The sequence below is a fragment of the Rhinolophus sinicus genome, linkage group LG15, assembly GCF_036562045.2.
Source record: "Rhinolophus sinicus isolate RSC01 linkage group LG15, ASM3656204v1, whole genome shotgun sequence".
NCBI lineage: Eukaryota > Metazoa > Chordata > Mammalia > Chiroptera > Rhinolophidae > Rhinolophus > Rhinolophus sinicus.
In genome coordinates this window covers 37,147,813-37,165,462 of record NC_133764.1, presented here as the reverse complement: position 1 = coordinate 37,165,462, position 17,650 = coordinate 37,147,813, and the positions used below count along the sequence as shown (strand labels likewise).

The following is a 17,650-nucleotide window of genomic DNA, read 5'->3' as shown; positions in this document are numbered from 1 at the left end:
AAATGAAAACATATATCCACACAAAAACTTGTTCATGAATGCTCATAGCAGCAACATTTGTAACAACCAAATGTGGAAACAACCCAAGTATCCACAAACTGATGAATGGAAAAATAAAATGCAGTACCTCCATACAGTGGAAGATGATTATTTGGCAATAAAAAGGAATGAAGCACTGACACCTGCTACAACGTAGATGAACCTTGAAAACATCACACTAAGTGATGTGAGTAGCCAGTCACAAAAGACCACATATTATATCAACCCATTTACACAAAATGTCCAGAATCGGCAAATCTATAGACAGAACACAGATTAGTGGTTGCCTTCAGTTGGCAGGGGAAGGAAGAGAGTTGGGGGATGGGGTGACCGCTCATGGGCATAAGGCTTCTTTGGGGGATGAAGAAAATGTTTTAAAATTAGGTTATGGTGATGGTTGCACTACTCTATAAATTCATTGAATAATGAAAATCCATTGACTGGGGCCGGCCTGGTGGCTCAGGTGGTTGGAGCTCCGTGCTACTAACTCCGAAGGCTGCCGGTTCAATTCCCACATGGGCCAGTGGGCTCTCAACCACAAGGTTGCCAGTTCAATTCCTGGAGTCCCGCAAGGGATGGTGGGCTCTGCCCCCTGCAACTAAGATTGAACCCGGCACCTTGAGCTGAGCTGCCTCCCGGATGGCTCAGTTTGTTGGAGCGCGTCCTCTCAACCACAAGGTTGCCGGTTCGATTCCTCGACTCCCACAAGGGATAGTGGGCTGTGCCCTCTGCAACTAGTAACAGCAACTGGACCTGGAGCTAAGCTGCGCCCTCCACAACTAAGACTGAAAGGACAACAACTTGAAGCTGAACGGCACCCTCCACGACTAAGACTGAAAGGACAACAACTTGACTTGGGGGGAAAAAAATCCATTGACTTGTACACTTAAGTGGGTGAATTATATAGTATATCAATTGTATCTCAATAGGGCTGTTGAAAAAAAAAAGAAGTCAGGGGTGGGCCTGGTATTGAAAATAGAATTAGAGAAGACAGGACATATCATAGGGGCATTGAATGCAGTTTCCTACCATGTCCAACAAGCTGACTTCTAGAAAGCTGGGCCTCTTTCCATTTAACCCAGCATTCCTCTAAGTCATCAAGAGGATCTTATAGCAGAGAGGAGCCGATGGCTGACACTTGTCAAGAATCCCAATGCTGAGTCATTCCAAAACATACTCATTCTAGAAAAACGTTTGTGCTTCAGTGGAAAAAGTGGGTGTCATCTAGAAGACAGCCGTCCAGGTGAGCTGATTTTTGTCTTCCATCCCCTTCGAGCTATTTTAGAGCTCTGTAAATCGTAGGCAGGTGATGGACATGCCAAGTGTGTCCTTCCTGTCTGCCCTCACCCTCCTCCCTGTGGAAAAACCAGTTTTGCCCCCCATTTGCAATTCAATTTAATCGTCTTTCCTCTATATTAATTTTTGTGCTGCTGCACTTCTCTTTTGAATCAGTTGCTACATCTGCCTGGTTCTCTCAGGAGTAAAAGGAAACCTTGAACACACCCTCGTGTTTCATATCTGTATGAGTCCTAATCTTATCTTTTATTGAAAATTATCCAACAGCTCTTATCTTCATGTAAAGTCTCACACATTCTGTTGGCTGGTGTATAAAGAAGACTAAAGTCAGGAGCTTTAGCTTAAAAGGAGCAGACAGTAGATCTTACCAAACACAAAAATTGTGATGCTTGAAAAACTACTGGAAAGTCTTTTTTTACTAAAATCTGTATTTCTCTGGACCTCACGTTCTGCCCAGGCACGCATGACGGCACCCAACACCAGGAAACTAGAACTCTGGATTATCCAGCCTCACCCAGATGGCTTCAAGAAGTGCAAGTTCGACCCACCCTTAAAGTGGTGAGAGGCACAGGCTGTGCCTGGCCTGGAGCTCAGCTTGTGCCCAGCAGCTCAACTAGACCTCCGAGCTCTGTGGAGGTCAGAGACCACACTGATAGCCCGTGTCTTCCTCAAACACGGGGTGAGATGAAAAAGACACCTCGTTTAGTCAAACCACTGCTGTGGGTCAGAAAAATGCCTTCCCACTGTGCACTGCAGCTGCCTGGCATTGCAAACAGGCACCAGGGTGGAGGGTAACTGCTCATGTGACAAGGATGTAGACGAACTTGGGACAAAGGATCATTAAGACAGAGTATGACTTGGCTCATGTCTATTCAGAAAATATTGAGTCAGTGTCTGAGCACTGACAGGTAAGGTGTGCTCAGAGAGCGGCAGACTGACTCAGTCCTAGGAGAGACTTTTCTCCTTGCTGGCAGCCCGTGCCCTGCAGCAGTGCCCTGGGTCCCAGCGTGTGGCATGGGGGAAAGGCACGCCACACACTGGATTACTTTAAGCAGCTCAGATTCGTGTTCCTACCTTTTTCATCCTCCCTGGGAAAGGGTGTTTAAGCACTTTATTGGTGCATATTGGGTGAAGGCCAAGGACCCTGGGTCCAGATTTAGAAGCTGTGCATTGGGAAGCGTGGACACTGCCGTGTGTGAGCAATGGCCCCCACTCCCCAAACCTTCAAAGCCCTGCTCTTGCAAACTGCACCTTCCCCCCTTCACTGCCGGAAAACCCGTTTTTCCAAACTGTAAGCAATGTTTTTACTATTAGTAACCTTGCTGCTTCTCTGATGTCTCTGTTTTCTACAGCTGACACCTCGACATCATTTCTCTAAGTTGTCCGTTTGCTGCAAGTGTTATGCGTTTTGTTTTGTTTTTCATGTCAAGGCAGAGTTAATAATTTCTCAGAGGCATCGCTGTGCTTTGGGTAAGAATGTAATCTCCAGGTCAGTTGGATCTGGTCCCCAAGCCAGTGGCTTTCTCAGTGATCTTGGGCAAGCCGCTCACTCACAGAGGTGATCTCCTTGACTGGAGAAGGGGGTTGATAATCGTGCCCCCTCCTGGAGGGGCTATGAGGTCTGCATTAGTGCAGGCGAAACATTCCACAGTGCCTGGCTCAGAGCATGGCCGCGGATGTGCAGGGGTCATTGTTATCACGGTCAAGGTCATGACTAGACGATAAGTCTGCACAGAATGGCAGGTCCCTGCTCTTCGACGGTGTCTTCATAATAATCTCACGAGGTAGATGCCACCTCGCTTTTCCCATTTGCAGGTGAGGCAGGACGTTTGAGTAACTTGTCCAAGGTCACAGGAGGAAGGTAGCAGATACCAGCACTCTGTGGAAAGTTCACAAAGTATACCTTCTTTGCACCAGGTCTGATAAACACACTGTATGCAGAGCTTTGTTCATGTGAAAACACCACTGTGGCAAGCCCCCGATGCCTATAAATCAGCGGTTCTGAACTTGGCCATGCATCGGAGTTAGCCGGGAGCCGAGAAAATACCTATGCCTGGAAAAACACCTATCCCCGAGATTCCAGTTTAAGTGTGGGGTGCAGCCTGGGCGTTACAATGTTTTAAAGCTTCCTAGGTGGCTCTAATGTGACCGAAGGTTGAGAACTGCTACTCAAAATACTTAGGAAATGCGAGGTGCTCATGGTTGCACAAAGGTCTTGTCGGGGAAGACTGCTAGGGGGGTCTCGAACCTCATGGGTTCCCGGTCGTTTTCTTACCAAACTCGTGCCACTGCGTGGAGGCTGTGCAAGTCTCCACCAGCCCACGCATTTGTCCAGGGTACCCAGGGGTTTGGAACCTGATGAAAGCGAGGTTCCCTATAACGGGTGTCTGCGTCTCATAAAGTTTTCCATTCAGAAATTGGCTTCGGAGACAAAGAAAAGGAAGGAGAACTTGTTTGAACAAACGGACTTTTCCTTCAAGCCACGCCAGCCTTTAAGCCTTCATAAAGCAGTAAAGGTGGCCACTCCTTTCTCTGGCAGATATGGAGAGACTCAGCGAGCCACCGTGAGGACCAAGGGTGTACACTCTCAGGCCAGGATACCCGGGAGCATGGTCACCTCCCTGCTGCCTACACCAAAGCCCTAGGATATGCAGAAGTTTCCCCAAGGTCCTGACCTACCCATCACCATGAAGTCCTACCTGCAGAGAGGCAGTCGTCTGAGACAGGCTTTCTGCTGGCTCTTGCTTTTGGCAGCATTGCTCTCCTTCTTCTTTGCCCTGTCTTCCTTCATTAAGGAACCTAATACAAAGCCTTCCAGGTAAGAGCCTGAGCCTTTCCCAGCTCGTCATCTTTTATTAGAGGAACTTGAAATCTACGACCTAGGAAGGAGCGGGGAACTCTGAGACACTGCTATGTCCACACTGGGGGGTCAGGGACCCAGAGTGTTGTCCAGAACCACTGGCAAGGCAGATCTAAGGGGAGGCTTGGGGGACGTGGAGGTGGTGGGAGTGAGGAAACGAGGTACTCCAGATGCCGTGGGGCTTGTATACAGAGGAAAGGCAGGCAGGAGTCTGAGACCTGCTGGGCAGGGTCTCCAGGAGGCGGAGATGGAAAGCAAGACTATTTTCCCCTCTGGGACTGTAATAAGAGCAGCTTTGGGGTTAGTTCTCACATGCCATTCTCTGTGTCCTAAAGTGACAGATTTATCCTGTGCATTCCATCTATTTCAAAATCACATTCTCCCTAAGAAGTTGGTTAGTAAAGTGGGAGACCTCTCACTAAGGGAGGCAGCTTCAATTCTGGGCCCCCGGTTAATCCTTCCAAAGGACCTTCTAGACCAGTTTTCTTCTCAGATAAACACCTCTCCAGCAGTGTGACCCCTTTCTTTCCAGATTCAATTTTTTGGGGAATGATTTTGTTTCACTGTTCTTAAAATTTGAAAGGAATGTATACTCTCATAGCTTAAAAAAAGTACAGAAGGATGAAGCAAGAAGTGAGGGTCTCTCTCTCTCCATTAAGCCCCAGGTCTACCCACTCTTCGGGGGTGACCACTCTTAACACTTTGGTGTACGTATAGCTAATTATTTTATTACTGTAGCTAACACTGCTAATACTCACGATACGCCAGGCACTATTCTAAATGCTTTATGTGTATGAACGCACTCATTCGTGTGCGTGTGCGAATCCTGAGCCACAGACAGCTTAAGTGCATTACCCAGTTCACCCTGCTCGTGACAGAACCAGGATTCAAACCCAGAGCCCCAGAACTGCTTCATTACCTGCTGGGGCCAAGTCATGGGATACCCACTCCAGAAAAGGGGACATTGAATGCTGCTGCAGCAGCAAGAGACATGGTCCCGGGGAGGAACTTCACGGGGGCAGCCTTCTTGCAAAGGAGAGCCCTGCCCCAGGAACACCACCTTCACTGACCCTGCAGAGACCAGGGTCAGCAGGGCCCTGGCGTCAGACAGAGGCCCACACAACTTCAATGTGCGCAGGGATGCTGCAGCCGCCCACCCCAAACAGGCGGTCACCTAAGTAATAACACCGGAACAGCTGGGCCTTCAGAAGGAACATATTCACACTTTCTGACCAGGGTCCTCGCCTCCCTCTCCTTCCAGCTTCCCACCTTCCTACCCACCCACCAGGGTCTTAGTTCTGGCCTGGCTGGGGTGGGGGGAGCGGGGAATGGATGGAAAAGAGCTTGGAACCAGATAGGACATCTGGAGCTTTAAATGGGATTAGACTGAATTTCGAGGCTCTTTTTTTTTTTAACTTTCCTGTGATTTTTTTTTTTTTTAGACTGAGTTTTAATCATTGAAAGTGACTGTAAAGTTATTGAATCTGCCCAAGACATTCGGGGAGAGGAACAGGGCCGCACACTGAGCTCTCTCAATAAACTGTTCACATAATTCCACTCCAAGACAAATAACAAAGAGAGTGAGTGCCACAAGAGTAGAGGTCCCTGGAGGAAAGGATTTTGTGCCCGTGGAAAACTTCAAAGGGAAGATGGAATCTCGGAGACAGGCAGGGCTCCCTGAGTGTGAGCGAAAGGCGTGTGGTCAGAATCAACTTGGAGGCGACCTCAATAATTGTCCTTGGCTGAGCCGTGAGAGGACCCACCTCACAGAAAAGAAGGGCTCACTCCGGGGAGCAGAGGAGGGCATTTATGAAGGTGGGGCCGAGGGTGGCTGCAAAAGCCTCTTAGGAAGGGAGGCGGCTTCATGAAAGCTGTATTTTAAAATGATTAATCTGTGAAAAGTAAACAGGCTAGATGGGAAGGAGGGGTGAATCACCACTTTGGCCAAGGGGGTTGTCTTGTCTTGTATCTGTGATTCGTGACCTAATGCTCGCCATGGGTTTTAACACATTTTCTTCCTGCTTACCTGATCCCACCCTCCAGCTCTCCTCCTCAGGGTCCTCCCATCTCCTTACCTCTATGACAAGACTCACGTCTGTGGGTCTGGGGAGCGCTGTGTTTGTGTGTACGTGTGTACCCTGGGGAGGGAGAGCATCCAACTGTGGAACCAGCTTCCCACCACTGTTGCCCCCAATGCGTTCAGTTAGGTGAACGGCATGTCAGAGAGAGCTCAGCGTGCCTCTGCTGGCGGACAGCTTTGGACAGTGGATCCAGACACTGAAGCAGTGACTTAGCTGTTTGTCCTCTTTTGTTCCCATTCCATGCTGTCCCCATTAGGACTGAACTGGCTGACAACAAAATAAGCAAAAGAATTGGCCTTGATTTGAATAAAGGACGCTCAAATAACGACAGAATAAGGATTTCTGCACATTTTTCCAGCATCCAAAGAGAACTAGGACAAAGTACAGCTTTTAGTCATTGAAGCAACTTGTAGACACATCTCACATTTCAAAATTCTGAAATGGAAATCACTTATTCTCATGTGAAAACTTTCAGAATTTCCCAGGAAAAATAAACTTCCAACTTTGAAAAGAAAAGCAGAACGGCCAGTTTCCACTTCAGATAAGACCAGACCACAGGGCTCTGTGGACACCAAGGGAATTCTGGAAACTCCAGGCCAGGCTAACGAAGTGGGTGCTGGAGACCAGAAAACCCCAACAGGGAGGGTCCTTAGGCAGGAAGTGAGGAAAGACATGTGGGGGGCCCAGAGTTGGCTCCCCTCTCAAGGAGAAGCAGAATGACAGCTGGGGGGGGGGGACCAGATGTGAAACCCTAAGAAGAAGGCATGCTCCAATGAGCTGACAGTGGCGGGGTCGCTGAGTCCAGGACAGGAGGATGAGAGGAGAGGCACATAGAGTGACCGGCCAGTCACTGGCCTGCCCCTTCCGGTGTCTGTACCATAGCGTGGAGGAACCCAGTGCAGAATGAATTAGGGAACCAAGGAGGTCTTTACTGCTCCTTTCTTATTCTTAATCCTCTACTCCCACTGACTTTATTCGTAACTTTTGATTTGGGATATTTTGCCAAGTTTCAGTCTGGCATGTGAATCAACGTTAACACACCTTATATTGTCTCGAGGACTGTATTCCAGGGAACCGACTGCTCTCTTGCCAACAGTTTCTCCATGGCTTGAGGCACTTTGGCACTTTGAACCTTTGCCATGTCTTTGCTTTCAGGTTCCCCCTAGTGATGTGTACTTCAGAATTTAGAGAGAGGAGGATGCCACGTTATTATTCTTTTATTTGTTTCATTGATTCAATAGAGCTGTGTGATGGCTGCTAATGATGCATTTATTTTGAAAAGGGCAACATTTTATATTTTTACCTCCCAGATAGACCAGAATTATGCAATAAAATTGCCTTTGTTTGGATGTGACTGATTTGCCTGTCCCTCTGAACTTGACGCTCTTAATAGAAAAAATCCTGCGGCCCAGCCCAGCCCATGGCCTACGTGTAAGTTCAGGTTCCCACAGGGTCCTCCAAGACCACTCAGCATGTGAATGGAAGCAATTTGAGTGTTTAGCAAATACCGTACCTGAGAATAAGTAATGCCTATACAAACACCCACATCCCTAGCAATCGCAGGTGTATTTAATTATAGGGAATTGAAATGAAACATAATGACCCAATTTTGTCACTACCTGGGTCACTGCTGCGACTTCCTGTAACACACAAACAAGTCATCACTAACTTGTAGCATTTGCAGGCTGAGCAGTCCTGCAGGGAGTGGCTGGCCTCTTGCCCCTACACCGGACTGTAGAGAGGAGTGCCTTATCCTGTACCTCTTTGGGACGGGAGTGACCTCCAGGCAGATGGCCAGCTACCCATGCTGTGTGTTTGATGAGTGGGAGATGAAAGACCACCCCACTCACAGCCATGCCAGGTGCTTGGAGTTGGGAAGCAAAACTTCTATGGGTCTCTTGAGGATTGGAGTGGGAAGTGGAGGTGGGGATGAATCCAGCCAGAGTCATAGCTGAGTAACAAGAGCTGTTGGCTAAATGGAGTTAACACCTGGGCTTTTGTTTTGCCCTGGGAGCTTCAGCTCAATAATCAACTTACAGAGAAGCCGAGTGAGTCTCATCCCCACGCTCATGGCCCTCAACTCTTTCTACTAAATAGAGGTGGCACAAACCAATCAAGAAGGTGTTTCAGGCTAACTCTGGCTTTTCAGTCTGCATGCAGTGGGATTCTTTCAGAATGAATTCTCCGGGGGTGTCTGCCAGCTCATGAGACTGTCCCCTCTTCTTCCTGAGACTGTCCTCCCATGCACAGGTGGGCCCCAGGATGTCATAGTGTGACCCAGACCCCCGGCCAGGGATGGATGGAGAAGGGACCCAAGTGGGTCAGAATCTCTCCCCTAAAAATTGGGAGCAAAGGGAGTCAATAGTCCCCAGAACAGGTTTTATGGGGTGGCCATCCTCCACCACCACTCGGGCTGAAGAGTAGAGAGAAAGAGAGAAGGACTCAGAGGGAGCAGAGGCCGAAACACAGACACATCTCAGAGAGAGACTGCTGGTTCCAGGCCTCTTGAGACACTCAACCACGTCTTGCTCTTGGGTTCCTCAGGACACTTTCTATTCTTGTAATAAATTTCCTTTTTTTTTTTTTTTTCCGGTCTTAGTTAACAATGAAAACCAAAACAAACAAACAAAAGAATAAAAGCATGAAGGCAATTAGCCTTTCCAGGCTGCCCCACGTCCCAGTCTGTCGCTGCCCCGTGGCCTCTCTCTCTTTTCTGATCTGAAACATCTCTCGTTCAAGTTCTTTGCGCCACATGACAAAGGCAAGAGCGTGTTCTACGTAAGCCCAGTTAAAAACGTGCGTGTTCCAAGGAGGAGGTAAAGAGAGAGAATATCACTGCCAGGCTTTTCCTGACAACCTGAAGAGAATTCGGGTCCACGCTCAGTTTCAAGGTCAAAACAGAGTACCCTTCCTGGAGGAGCTGAACAAACGTGCTTCTGTGTGGCCCAGGAAGGCAGGAACTATAACATCAGTCAAGAGAGGGCCACAGAAGAGGGAGGCCGTAAAGGAGGAAGGATCAACATGGCAATCTGCCTGCCTATTGCATGTAGCGCCTTGGGCCAGCCCTGTATTTCTCTAACAATGAAAGATCTCCTTTGTCTTCTGCCTACATAACAGGAGCTGTGTATTCTGTGGGGTGCAAGGTCCGTGCCTTATTCAAAGTAGGATTCCTGGGACATACACAGCATGTGCCACCGAGTAGATATTTAGCAAACATTTGTTGAATGAGATGTTCTTCCCTACGTGCATATGTCAAATTCTATTCCGCTTTTGTTTAAATCCATTTCTTTGGGGGCTCAGAGAGTCTTTCAAAAGCACTGATAGGACAGGACCCTGGGGTCGGGATGCCTCCTCGCAGTTTGTAATTTCAGAAAGAGATGATATTGTCATTGAGCAAATCGAGCCCCCCCAAACATGACTATGTGGACTTCTAGCACCAACACCGGCACAGGACATAGAGCTGGCATCAGGGTACTGCCCACGCTCACCCACCTCCCAGCACAACCCCTAATCACAACTCGACGTTCACTTATGTGATGCTCCGTCATCTCCTTTAGAGCTTGGGCTCCCTGTGGCGAGGGAGGTGTGTGGCTAAGCTCAGCGCCGAGGCCCTGGTAACTAGCCCAGTGCCCGTCGGAGGTGCTCAGTAAATATCTGCTGCATAGTAATGAATTAGTACCAGTGAAGCTGGGTGGTGGGCAGAGGAGTTGGAGACCGACCAAGCAGATCTCCAGCTTGTCCATGATCAACCAAGAATGACTGGGAACGAAGCACCTCGGTGGGGGAGGGGAGGGAGGGAACTTACATGGTTGAGTTTGTATTTCGTGCCAAATGCTGAACACGTTATCACTTAATGCTCACAGCACACTTCTCTCCGAAGCAAAAGGCAGCAGCCCATTTTCCAGACCCAAAAACCGAGGGTTAGCCAGGTTAAGAAGGTTTCTCCCAGTCACCCCGGCTAATAAATGGAAGTGCTACCGTGTTTCCCCAAAAATAAGACCTACCCCAAAAATAAACCCAGTTAAGATCGTCAGCCAGACGGACGCATTTAGTACGTTATGACGATATTCCAGAAGAAGATGACATGACTGTATTTGAATAAATGTAGATTGTTGTACATGAAAAACTAAGATATCCCCTGAAAATAAGCCCTCCTGGGGCAAACATTAACATAACACCGGTCTTATTTTCAGAGAAACACGGTAGGATGCTCACGCAGGTGTAAGTGGCTACACATTTCATGCTCTTTCTCTTCACATAACCTCAGCAGGTCTGTTACATGTATGCGGCTCTTAGTGGAAGTGTGGAGGAAACAGACAGAGTGACCAAGCTGAGTGAGGGGGGCATAGGACGCCAAGTAAGTGTTAAGGACACCGGAAATCCATTTGGGTCATGGCTAGGTTGCTAGAGAGGAAGATATTTTTTCCAGAGCTCCCAGGTATCCCCCCAAAACCTGTGTTCACAGAGACCCGGCCACAAAGTCCAGTAAAAGAGCCATGCAGAGCAGAAGATTCAGGCTTTTCTCTGCAGAACCTCATACTAATTTGCATAAATTATGTGATGCTTTTGACAGCCTCACATAAAAGCAGAAAATAAAAATTAAAGTCAATCCAGTCCCTGGAACCAAAAAGCTTGAGTGCCAGAAGTGACACCAGCCACCCCGAATCTATCTTCTACCACTGCTAGAAAAAGCATTCTGGGGTAGAAATCAGCTTGTGTGCCCCCGCTCCTTCCCTCAGCACACACCCCCTCCAGCCAATCTACCATGTGAAATTCTTCCATAGCGCCTCCTGGATGAGTAGACAGATGACAAAGTCTAAACTCCTCCCTCCAACACACAACACACAGCACGACCTGGCCCTGCCTACCTGTTTGGGACCAGCTCCTGGCCTCCAGCCCCCAGCCCCTCTGTTTCATCAATACCTGATGGCTCCAACACACCTTGAGTTTTCGTGCTTCTGGAACTGAAACGTCCTCCTCCCCACTCCTAACCTTTACTCTACGGAGGGGAGCTCCCCTAGGAAGCTGTCCTGGATGCCATGGTGTCCGGACAGAGCCCCTTGCTTCTCACCCACCGAGCCCGCAGGTCCCCCAGTGTGTGCAGCATAACTACGTGACTGCCCCTTCATTGGCGTTCTTCTTGCTTGTAACCAGGAAACACACCTTTCACTCATGATCTCCACCACCTGCCATGAGGTATGGCAGATGCGGTGGGCTCTGGGCAAGTACTTACTGAATTTGCATTTGTTTCCTAACAAAGCCCAACAAGCTGCCATTTCTTTCTCAGCAGTGTTTGAAGTAAATCTGTAAGGCAGATCTTTTACCAAGATCTTGATTTCACAGTCAAGGTTGGCAGCTCTAGTCTTAACATGAATGCGTCTTTTCCATCTTCTTGTGAACAAGATTAACTTTGTTCCCTACACTTCAAAAAAATAAATACAGAGGTCAACTGAATCACAGCTATGCAGTGACAGGACTAGGGACATACGAACTCAGTGTTAGAACTCACATCCGGACTGCAGTGCCCACTGGGAGCCACGGAGGCAGCACACAGATCTGGGGCTGCATCTCAGCTCCACCCCCCGCATCCGGTTCCAGCACCCCAAACTCCATGCTACCAGGGAGCTTTCTGTATGGGTCACAGGTCAGTGTCTAAACCCATCCCTTTCTATAGCGGGTGGACATACTTCCTTCTCTTCAGCTCTCGTGGAGACTGGCTTGAAGTCTACATGAGGCATGGGAACAAATGCTAGTCATGCTTCTGACCCGTCTCTACAGTCTTCAGCCTTCACCAAAAGTTATCTTTGTCCCCAGGCATCACAATATAGAGGATATTAAAGAAAGGTCTCCCGAGTTGCTACAAAGGGCCACGTCCCCGGCACCCACAATGGAAAGGACCACCACACACATAGGCTCAGCGCAGGAGAACAGCAGGCTGGACAAGAGTCCCAAGGCCACAGCCCACAACGCGGCCACAGTGCCCAGCACAGAAAGGACACCGTTACTCAAGAGTCAGGACAGAAAGGACATCATGACGGACACACTGCCCCAGAGAAGTCAGGACAGGGGCGTGGCCTCCAACAGGACACAGTCACTATTGCTGAAGAGTCAGGACACGAGGACAACTGAAGGAAGGAGGGACCAGAACGAGAGGCCGACAGCCACAAGGACAGTGCCAGCAAAGCCTTGGGGCAGAGCGGTGGCACCCACAGCGAGGACATCCATTCCAGGAAGTCGGGCTGAGGTGCCAACCACCCCAGGAGCAGGAGCAACCGGAAGGAGGACAAAAGGAGCGACCAAAGCGGTGGTGCCACCCATGGAGAAAGTCCCCGTCACCCCACGCTCTGCCCCATCCCAGAGCCCCACCACGCACAGACGCCCAAGGCTACAGGCCGCCAACTTCAAGTACGAGCCCAAGTGGGATTTTGAGGATAGATACAGCTTGGAGGTGGGGGGCCTACAGACGGTGAGTTTTTGTCACTACGCCTGCTCTATGCCTTCCTGCTCTGAAGCCCCTCCTAGCAGGCCACCCACCCCTCCCCTCTCCCTCACCTCCCAGGTGCCTCTCCCAGGCTTTGCCTCGTCCCACCCCTGTTGTCACCCCACACTGCTGTCACCCCACTCTTCCTTTCTTACTGAAATGAGGGGGGAGAAGGCGGGCCCCAGAATCCCAGCCCGATCATCATGGGAAGGTGTGAGCCCTGTCCTGGAGCCCACAGAAGGCCTGGAAGGTCATCAACCAGCGCGAGAGTGTGACATGTTCTGGGGTTCGGCCCCTGAACCCCCATCCTCTGGCAGGACAGGGAGGGTGGAGGGGGCAGGGACTAACAGACGAAATACCCAACCTCGTGCCTAGCCCTAGTGCTTGGGAATGTCTTGGCCTAGAGAGATTATTCCACCACCTTCCCTCTCTTCCATCCCTAAGAAAAACAGCCTGGGCCCCACACCACAGGTAGGCAGCATTCAAAATACGTATGTTTACATGCATAGCTGCAACCACGCACACAACAGCATACCACAACATCACGGGCTGTCCCATTTCTCTCACGATTACAAAGCGTGTTTGCCTTCAGGGCCAAGAACTGCCCGTTTCCTGGGAACCCTCTGGACACCAGTGGACCTGGGAACATGATGGAAGAGGCCTCGGAGGCCCCTTTCTGCCCCTCCCACACCCCAGCCTCGGGCCACAGCCCTCCTGGCCTCCCCCTGCCTGACCCCCTCTCCTGCATGCAGGCCTGCCCCGACTCCCTGAAAGTGAGAGCCTCCAAGTCACGCTGGCTCCAGAATCTCTTTCTGCCCAACCTTACCCTCTTCCTGGACTCCAGCAACTTCAACCTGAGTGAGTGGAACCGCCTGGAGCACTTCAAGCCGCCATTTGGCTTCATGGACCTCAACTACTCCTGTGAGTGCTGGCCTTGGGGAGGGGAGCCTGGCTGTCCACTCTGCCCTGGCTAAGGCAGCTGGCTTTTTGTCTCAGCTCTGCCTCTTCTTGGGGCCACCAGCCTTGGGAGAAATGATGGGCCAGATCCCTGACCCTCCCTGGGCTTTGAATGAAGGGCCCCCTTTGTTTCAGTGGTGCAGAAGGTGGTGACACGCTTCCCCCCAGTGCCCCAGCAGCAGCTGCTCCTGGCCAGCCTCCCTGCTGGGAGCTCCCAGTGCATCAGCTGCGCCGTGGTGGGCAATGGGGGCATCCTGAACAACTCCCACATGGGCCAAGAGATAGACAGCCATGACTACGTGTTCCGGTGAGCTGCCCCCCACCTCATCCCCCAAGCTACCCCCTCTAGCCTCTTTCCTGCAGAGACAGCCTCTTTTGAGAGAGCTGATAGGGCATTCTGTGCCTGTTTCTGAAGGTGGAATTCCGGGGCTCTCCAGAGAATTTGCGTACGTGACCGCTGCCTCCCCGTTTCTCCTTCCTCTCTCCAGCCACCTCCATGCATCTCCCTCTTGCACTCACGTCTTCTGATTTTTGTCTCTCCACACAGCTTGAGCGGAGCTGTCACTAAGGGCTACGAAAAGGACGTGGGCACTCGGACATCCTTCTACGGCTTCACTGCCTTCTCTGTGACCCAGTCACTTCTCATATTGCACAATCGGGGTTTCCGGCACGTGCCTGTGGGGAAGGTGAGCAAAGCAGACAGGGCCTGGCCACACACTGACTCTGGATAAGGGAGTGCACAGGTGACAAAGAGAGCCGAGCATCCTGGGCCTGGAGTCTGTGGTTGGTGCAGGCTCTGCCCACACTTGGGGAGACAGCAGGGACGACAGCCAGGCCAGGCCTGAAAAGAGCAGGTGGGCAGTCTGGCTTCAGAGCCAGGCCACCGCAGCCTGTGGTCCTGAGGGCAGGAAGTCCTCCTGGACCACTCGCTGTCCTTGATCCTCAGGATATCCGCTACCTGCACTTCCTGGAAGGCCTCCGGGACTTTGAGTGGCTGGAAGCAATGCTTTTGAATCAGACCCTGGCAAAACAGAGCCTTTTCTGGTTCAGGTACGTATTGCCCATTCCTCTTGCCCCACGCTGAGCTGTGTAGTGAGCGGCTGTGAAGGAAGGGCTGGACAGGTGGGGACAGTCTCAGCTACCCCATGCCCATGACCCTGACTTGGCTCACACCAGATGAGGGGACAGAACTGAGCCTAAATGACCTTCCCGCCCCAGGCACAGGCCCCAGGAGGCTTTTCAGGAATCCTTGCAATTGGACAAATACCTGCTCCTGCACCCAGACTTGATGAGATACATAAAGAACAGGTGAGCAGAAAGCATGCAGGGGGCTAGGGCCCTGTCGTCCTTGCAGCCTCCTGACAGGTGGGCGCTGGGTATCTCACAGGTTTTTGAGGTCTAAGACCCTGAACACCGTCCACTGGAGAATATACCGCCCCACCACTGGGGCGCTCCTGCTGCTCACTGCCCTTCAGCTCTGTGACCAGGTAAAGCTCTGCGACCTGGACACACAGCCCTGGGCTATCGCTGGCCCGCTCAGCATGGGGCAATGGCTGGGCTGGGGTGGGGACGTGAGGGTGGGAGTGGGGGTGCGTGTGTGCAAGTGCATCCGGGGACCTGCACCAGACCCCCGAGGGATGGAACCCCATAAAGGGACCCGCCCCCAGCACGCACAGAGTTAACCCGGGAGAGGAAGTCTGGGAGAGAGGGACCACAGGCCCTCTTTCTCCTCCAACCGTTATGCAGGTCAGTGCCTATGGCTTCATCACCGAGGGCCACGAGCGCTTCTCTGATCACTACTATGACAAATCATGGAAAAAAACAATCTTTTACACCAACCATGACTTCAATTTGGAGAGAGAGGTCTGGAAGCGGCTGCACGATGAAGGTATAATCAGGCTGTACCAGCGTCCCATAACTCCCAAACCAAAGATCTGACTGGACCCAGGGCTATAGCAGTCTCTTCAGCTGTCCCAAGGCACGGACGGGGTTCCAAGCCACCCCCACCCCCTCGCGACGTCTGAGAGGAAATGGCTGTACAGAGGAGGAGATGCCCTCAAGACAGCAAATGACTGAGGCTTTGGAGGCCTTGGGAAGTTGCCACAGGTACTATTCCACCGGGGGCGGAAGGGAGGAAGCTCCTTTCTTAAGACCAATGAATTTAAGTGGGGTGACGAGTGGCCAAACCACAAATCTCTGTTGAAAATCACCCTTTACTGTCCAAAAACTACTTGGCACAGAAGAAAGAGCCTGAGTTTACAGAAACATAGATTTGGGTTTGAATTCCAGATCTACTTAGCAACTGTGATATCTTGAAGCTGTCACTTAATTCCACTCTACATTATCTAGAGGACCCTTCCAGGGGGTTATCTGATTCTAGAAGAGTCTACACCTTTCCTTGGTTTTGAGTTTTTTGACAATTCTCTGGGTAGAAGAAAACGGATAGTAATAAAAATGACTCTTGTCCATGGTAATGCAAATAAATTTTGTACAATAAAAATGCAAGTAATTATCCCCCTGTAGATAGTGACCCATTTGTACCTATTACAAACTCACTTTAGTATTCCTGATTGTCTCTACCGTGTGTCTGTACTGTGGGTTCTCCTTGGAACCAGTTTTCACATCTTACTAGTTCCTTCATTAATTAATGAGTTAAATAAAATCTTTGACATATGTTAATTTTATATTTCTGTGAGAGTCACTATTTTACCCTTTAAATAAATAGATAAATAAATAAATAAATAAATTTCCTGGGCCGGCCAGTGGCTCAGGTGGTTGGAGCGCCGTGCTCCTAACGCCTAGATCGCCGGTTTGATTCCCACATGGGCCAGTGAGCTGTGCCCTTACAGCTAAGATGGTGAACAATGGCTCTTCCTGGAGCTGGGCTGCCGTGAGCAGTCAGAGGTTGGCATGAGCTGCCACAGGCTACCGTGGGCTGCCATGAGCAGCCAGTGGCCAGCTGAGTGGTCGGCAGCGCAGCCTGGGAGAACTGCCGTGAGCTGCTATGAGTAGCCGACCAACAACCGGCAACAAACTGCCTCCCCAAAGGGGGCGGGGGAGCGCAAGGCTCATAACACCAGCCTGGGCCAGGGAGCTGTGTCCTGCACAACTAGACTGAGAAACAACGGCTTGAACCGGAGTGGAGGCGGGGAAGGTAGAAGAAGGAGGGAAAAATCCCTTAACATTTCCTTAGGCTACTGTTTTCTAGTCTGTAACATGACTTTTAGGGGCTCCATTTCGCAAGGATTCTAGAAAATTACTACATGTAAAATGCCTGACTAGAAAGTAGTTTGAGTTCTATCACCAGAATTTGGACTCTGAAGCCCAGAAGAACTCTACTGATGCTAAAGAGATTACAGGCACTTGGTGAGGACATGGAGGCAAACAAAAAAGGAGGAGGAGGAGGGGGAGTGAAAGGTGAGGAGGAGAAGAAGGAAGCTTCCTTTTAGACTTAATGCTCAGGGTTCAAAAGCTGATACCAATTGGACCGGACTTGCTTTGCTCAAAAAGGGTGCAGTACCCAGCTCGGGGCGGCAGGTGGCGGCATCTCTGCGCCCGATTCTCCGCAGTGTCCAGTTTTTCTTTTTCAGGTTTGCCTAGCTCCTTTTACATGTTTATTCTATCATATGAATTTTAGTATCTTGGAAAGGATGACTCAGTGTAATAAATTTGTCAGTTATCCCCAAGTAAATGTATAAATGTAATGCAATTCTAATAGAAATACCAAAATATTTTTCTAGATCCTGACGGATCCTAAAATTCATGTGGAAGAATAAACGTGTAAGAATAACTAGGAAAAACTGGGGAAAAGGGCTCTGAGGGAGGTCTAGCTCTACCAAATATTGACACATACTATAAAGTCTCCATTATTAAAAACGGTAAATCTGCTGCATGAATAGAGAGGACCAGAGGAATGACCAGGTACATACGGAAATC

At 50.1% G+C, this 17,650-nt stretch overlaps 1 protein-coding gene across 2 annotated transcripts; it reads left to right on the top strand.

Annotated features, from left to right (window-relative positions):
* The first annotated feature begins 3,782 nt into the window (after nucleotides 1–3,782).
* On the top strand, nucleotides 3,783–16,991 carry ST6GALNAC1 (ST6 N-acetylgalactosaminide alpha-2,6-sialyltransferase 1). 2 transcript variants are annotated; one of them, XM_019745471.2, is made up of 9 exons: nucleotides 3,783–4,153; nucleotides 12,091–12,742; nucleotides 13,510–13,678; nucleotides 13,850–14,021; nucleotides 14,262–14,400; nucleotides 14,661–14,764; nucleotides 14,933–15,022; nucleotides 15,102–15,201; nucleotides 15,461–16,991. In XM_019745471.2, exons 1-9 carry the CDS (start codon nucleotides 3,984–3,986, stop codon nucleotides 15,650–15,652), a joined length of 1,788 nt encoding a protein of 595 aa, XP_019601030.2. In that variant the 5' UTR covers nucleotides 3,783–3,983; the 3' UTR covers nucleotides 15,653–16,991. The 2 variants fall into 2 exon arrangements, with proteins under 2 accessions (XP_019601030.2, XP_074176537.1); XM_074320436.1 differs by having other exon boundaries at nucleotides 15,102–15,574.
* The last annotated feature ends 659 nt before the right edge of the window (nucleotides 16,992–17,650 follow it).

Excerpts from the sequence above, each read along its gene's own strand:
- ST6GALNAC1 (XM_074320436.1), top strand. The coding sequence starts at position 3,984 with ATGCAGAAGTTTCCCCAAGGTCCTGACCTACCCATCACCATGAAGTCC. Across the intron at positions 14,022-14,261 it reads AGCCATGACTACGTGTTCCG|CTTGAGCGGAGCTGTCACTA; the intron begins GTGAGCTGCCCC and ends CTCTCCACACAG. Across the intron at positions 14,401-14,660 it reads GGCACGTGCCTGTGGGGAAG|GATATCCGCTACCTGCACTT; the intron begins GTGAGCAAAGCA and ends CTTGATCCTCAG.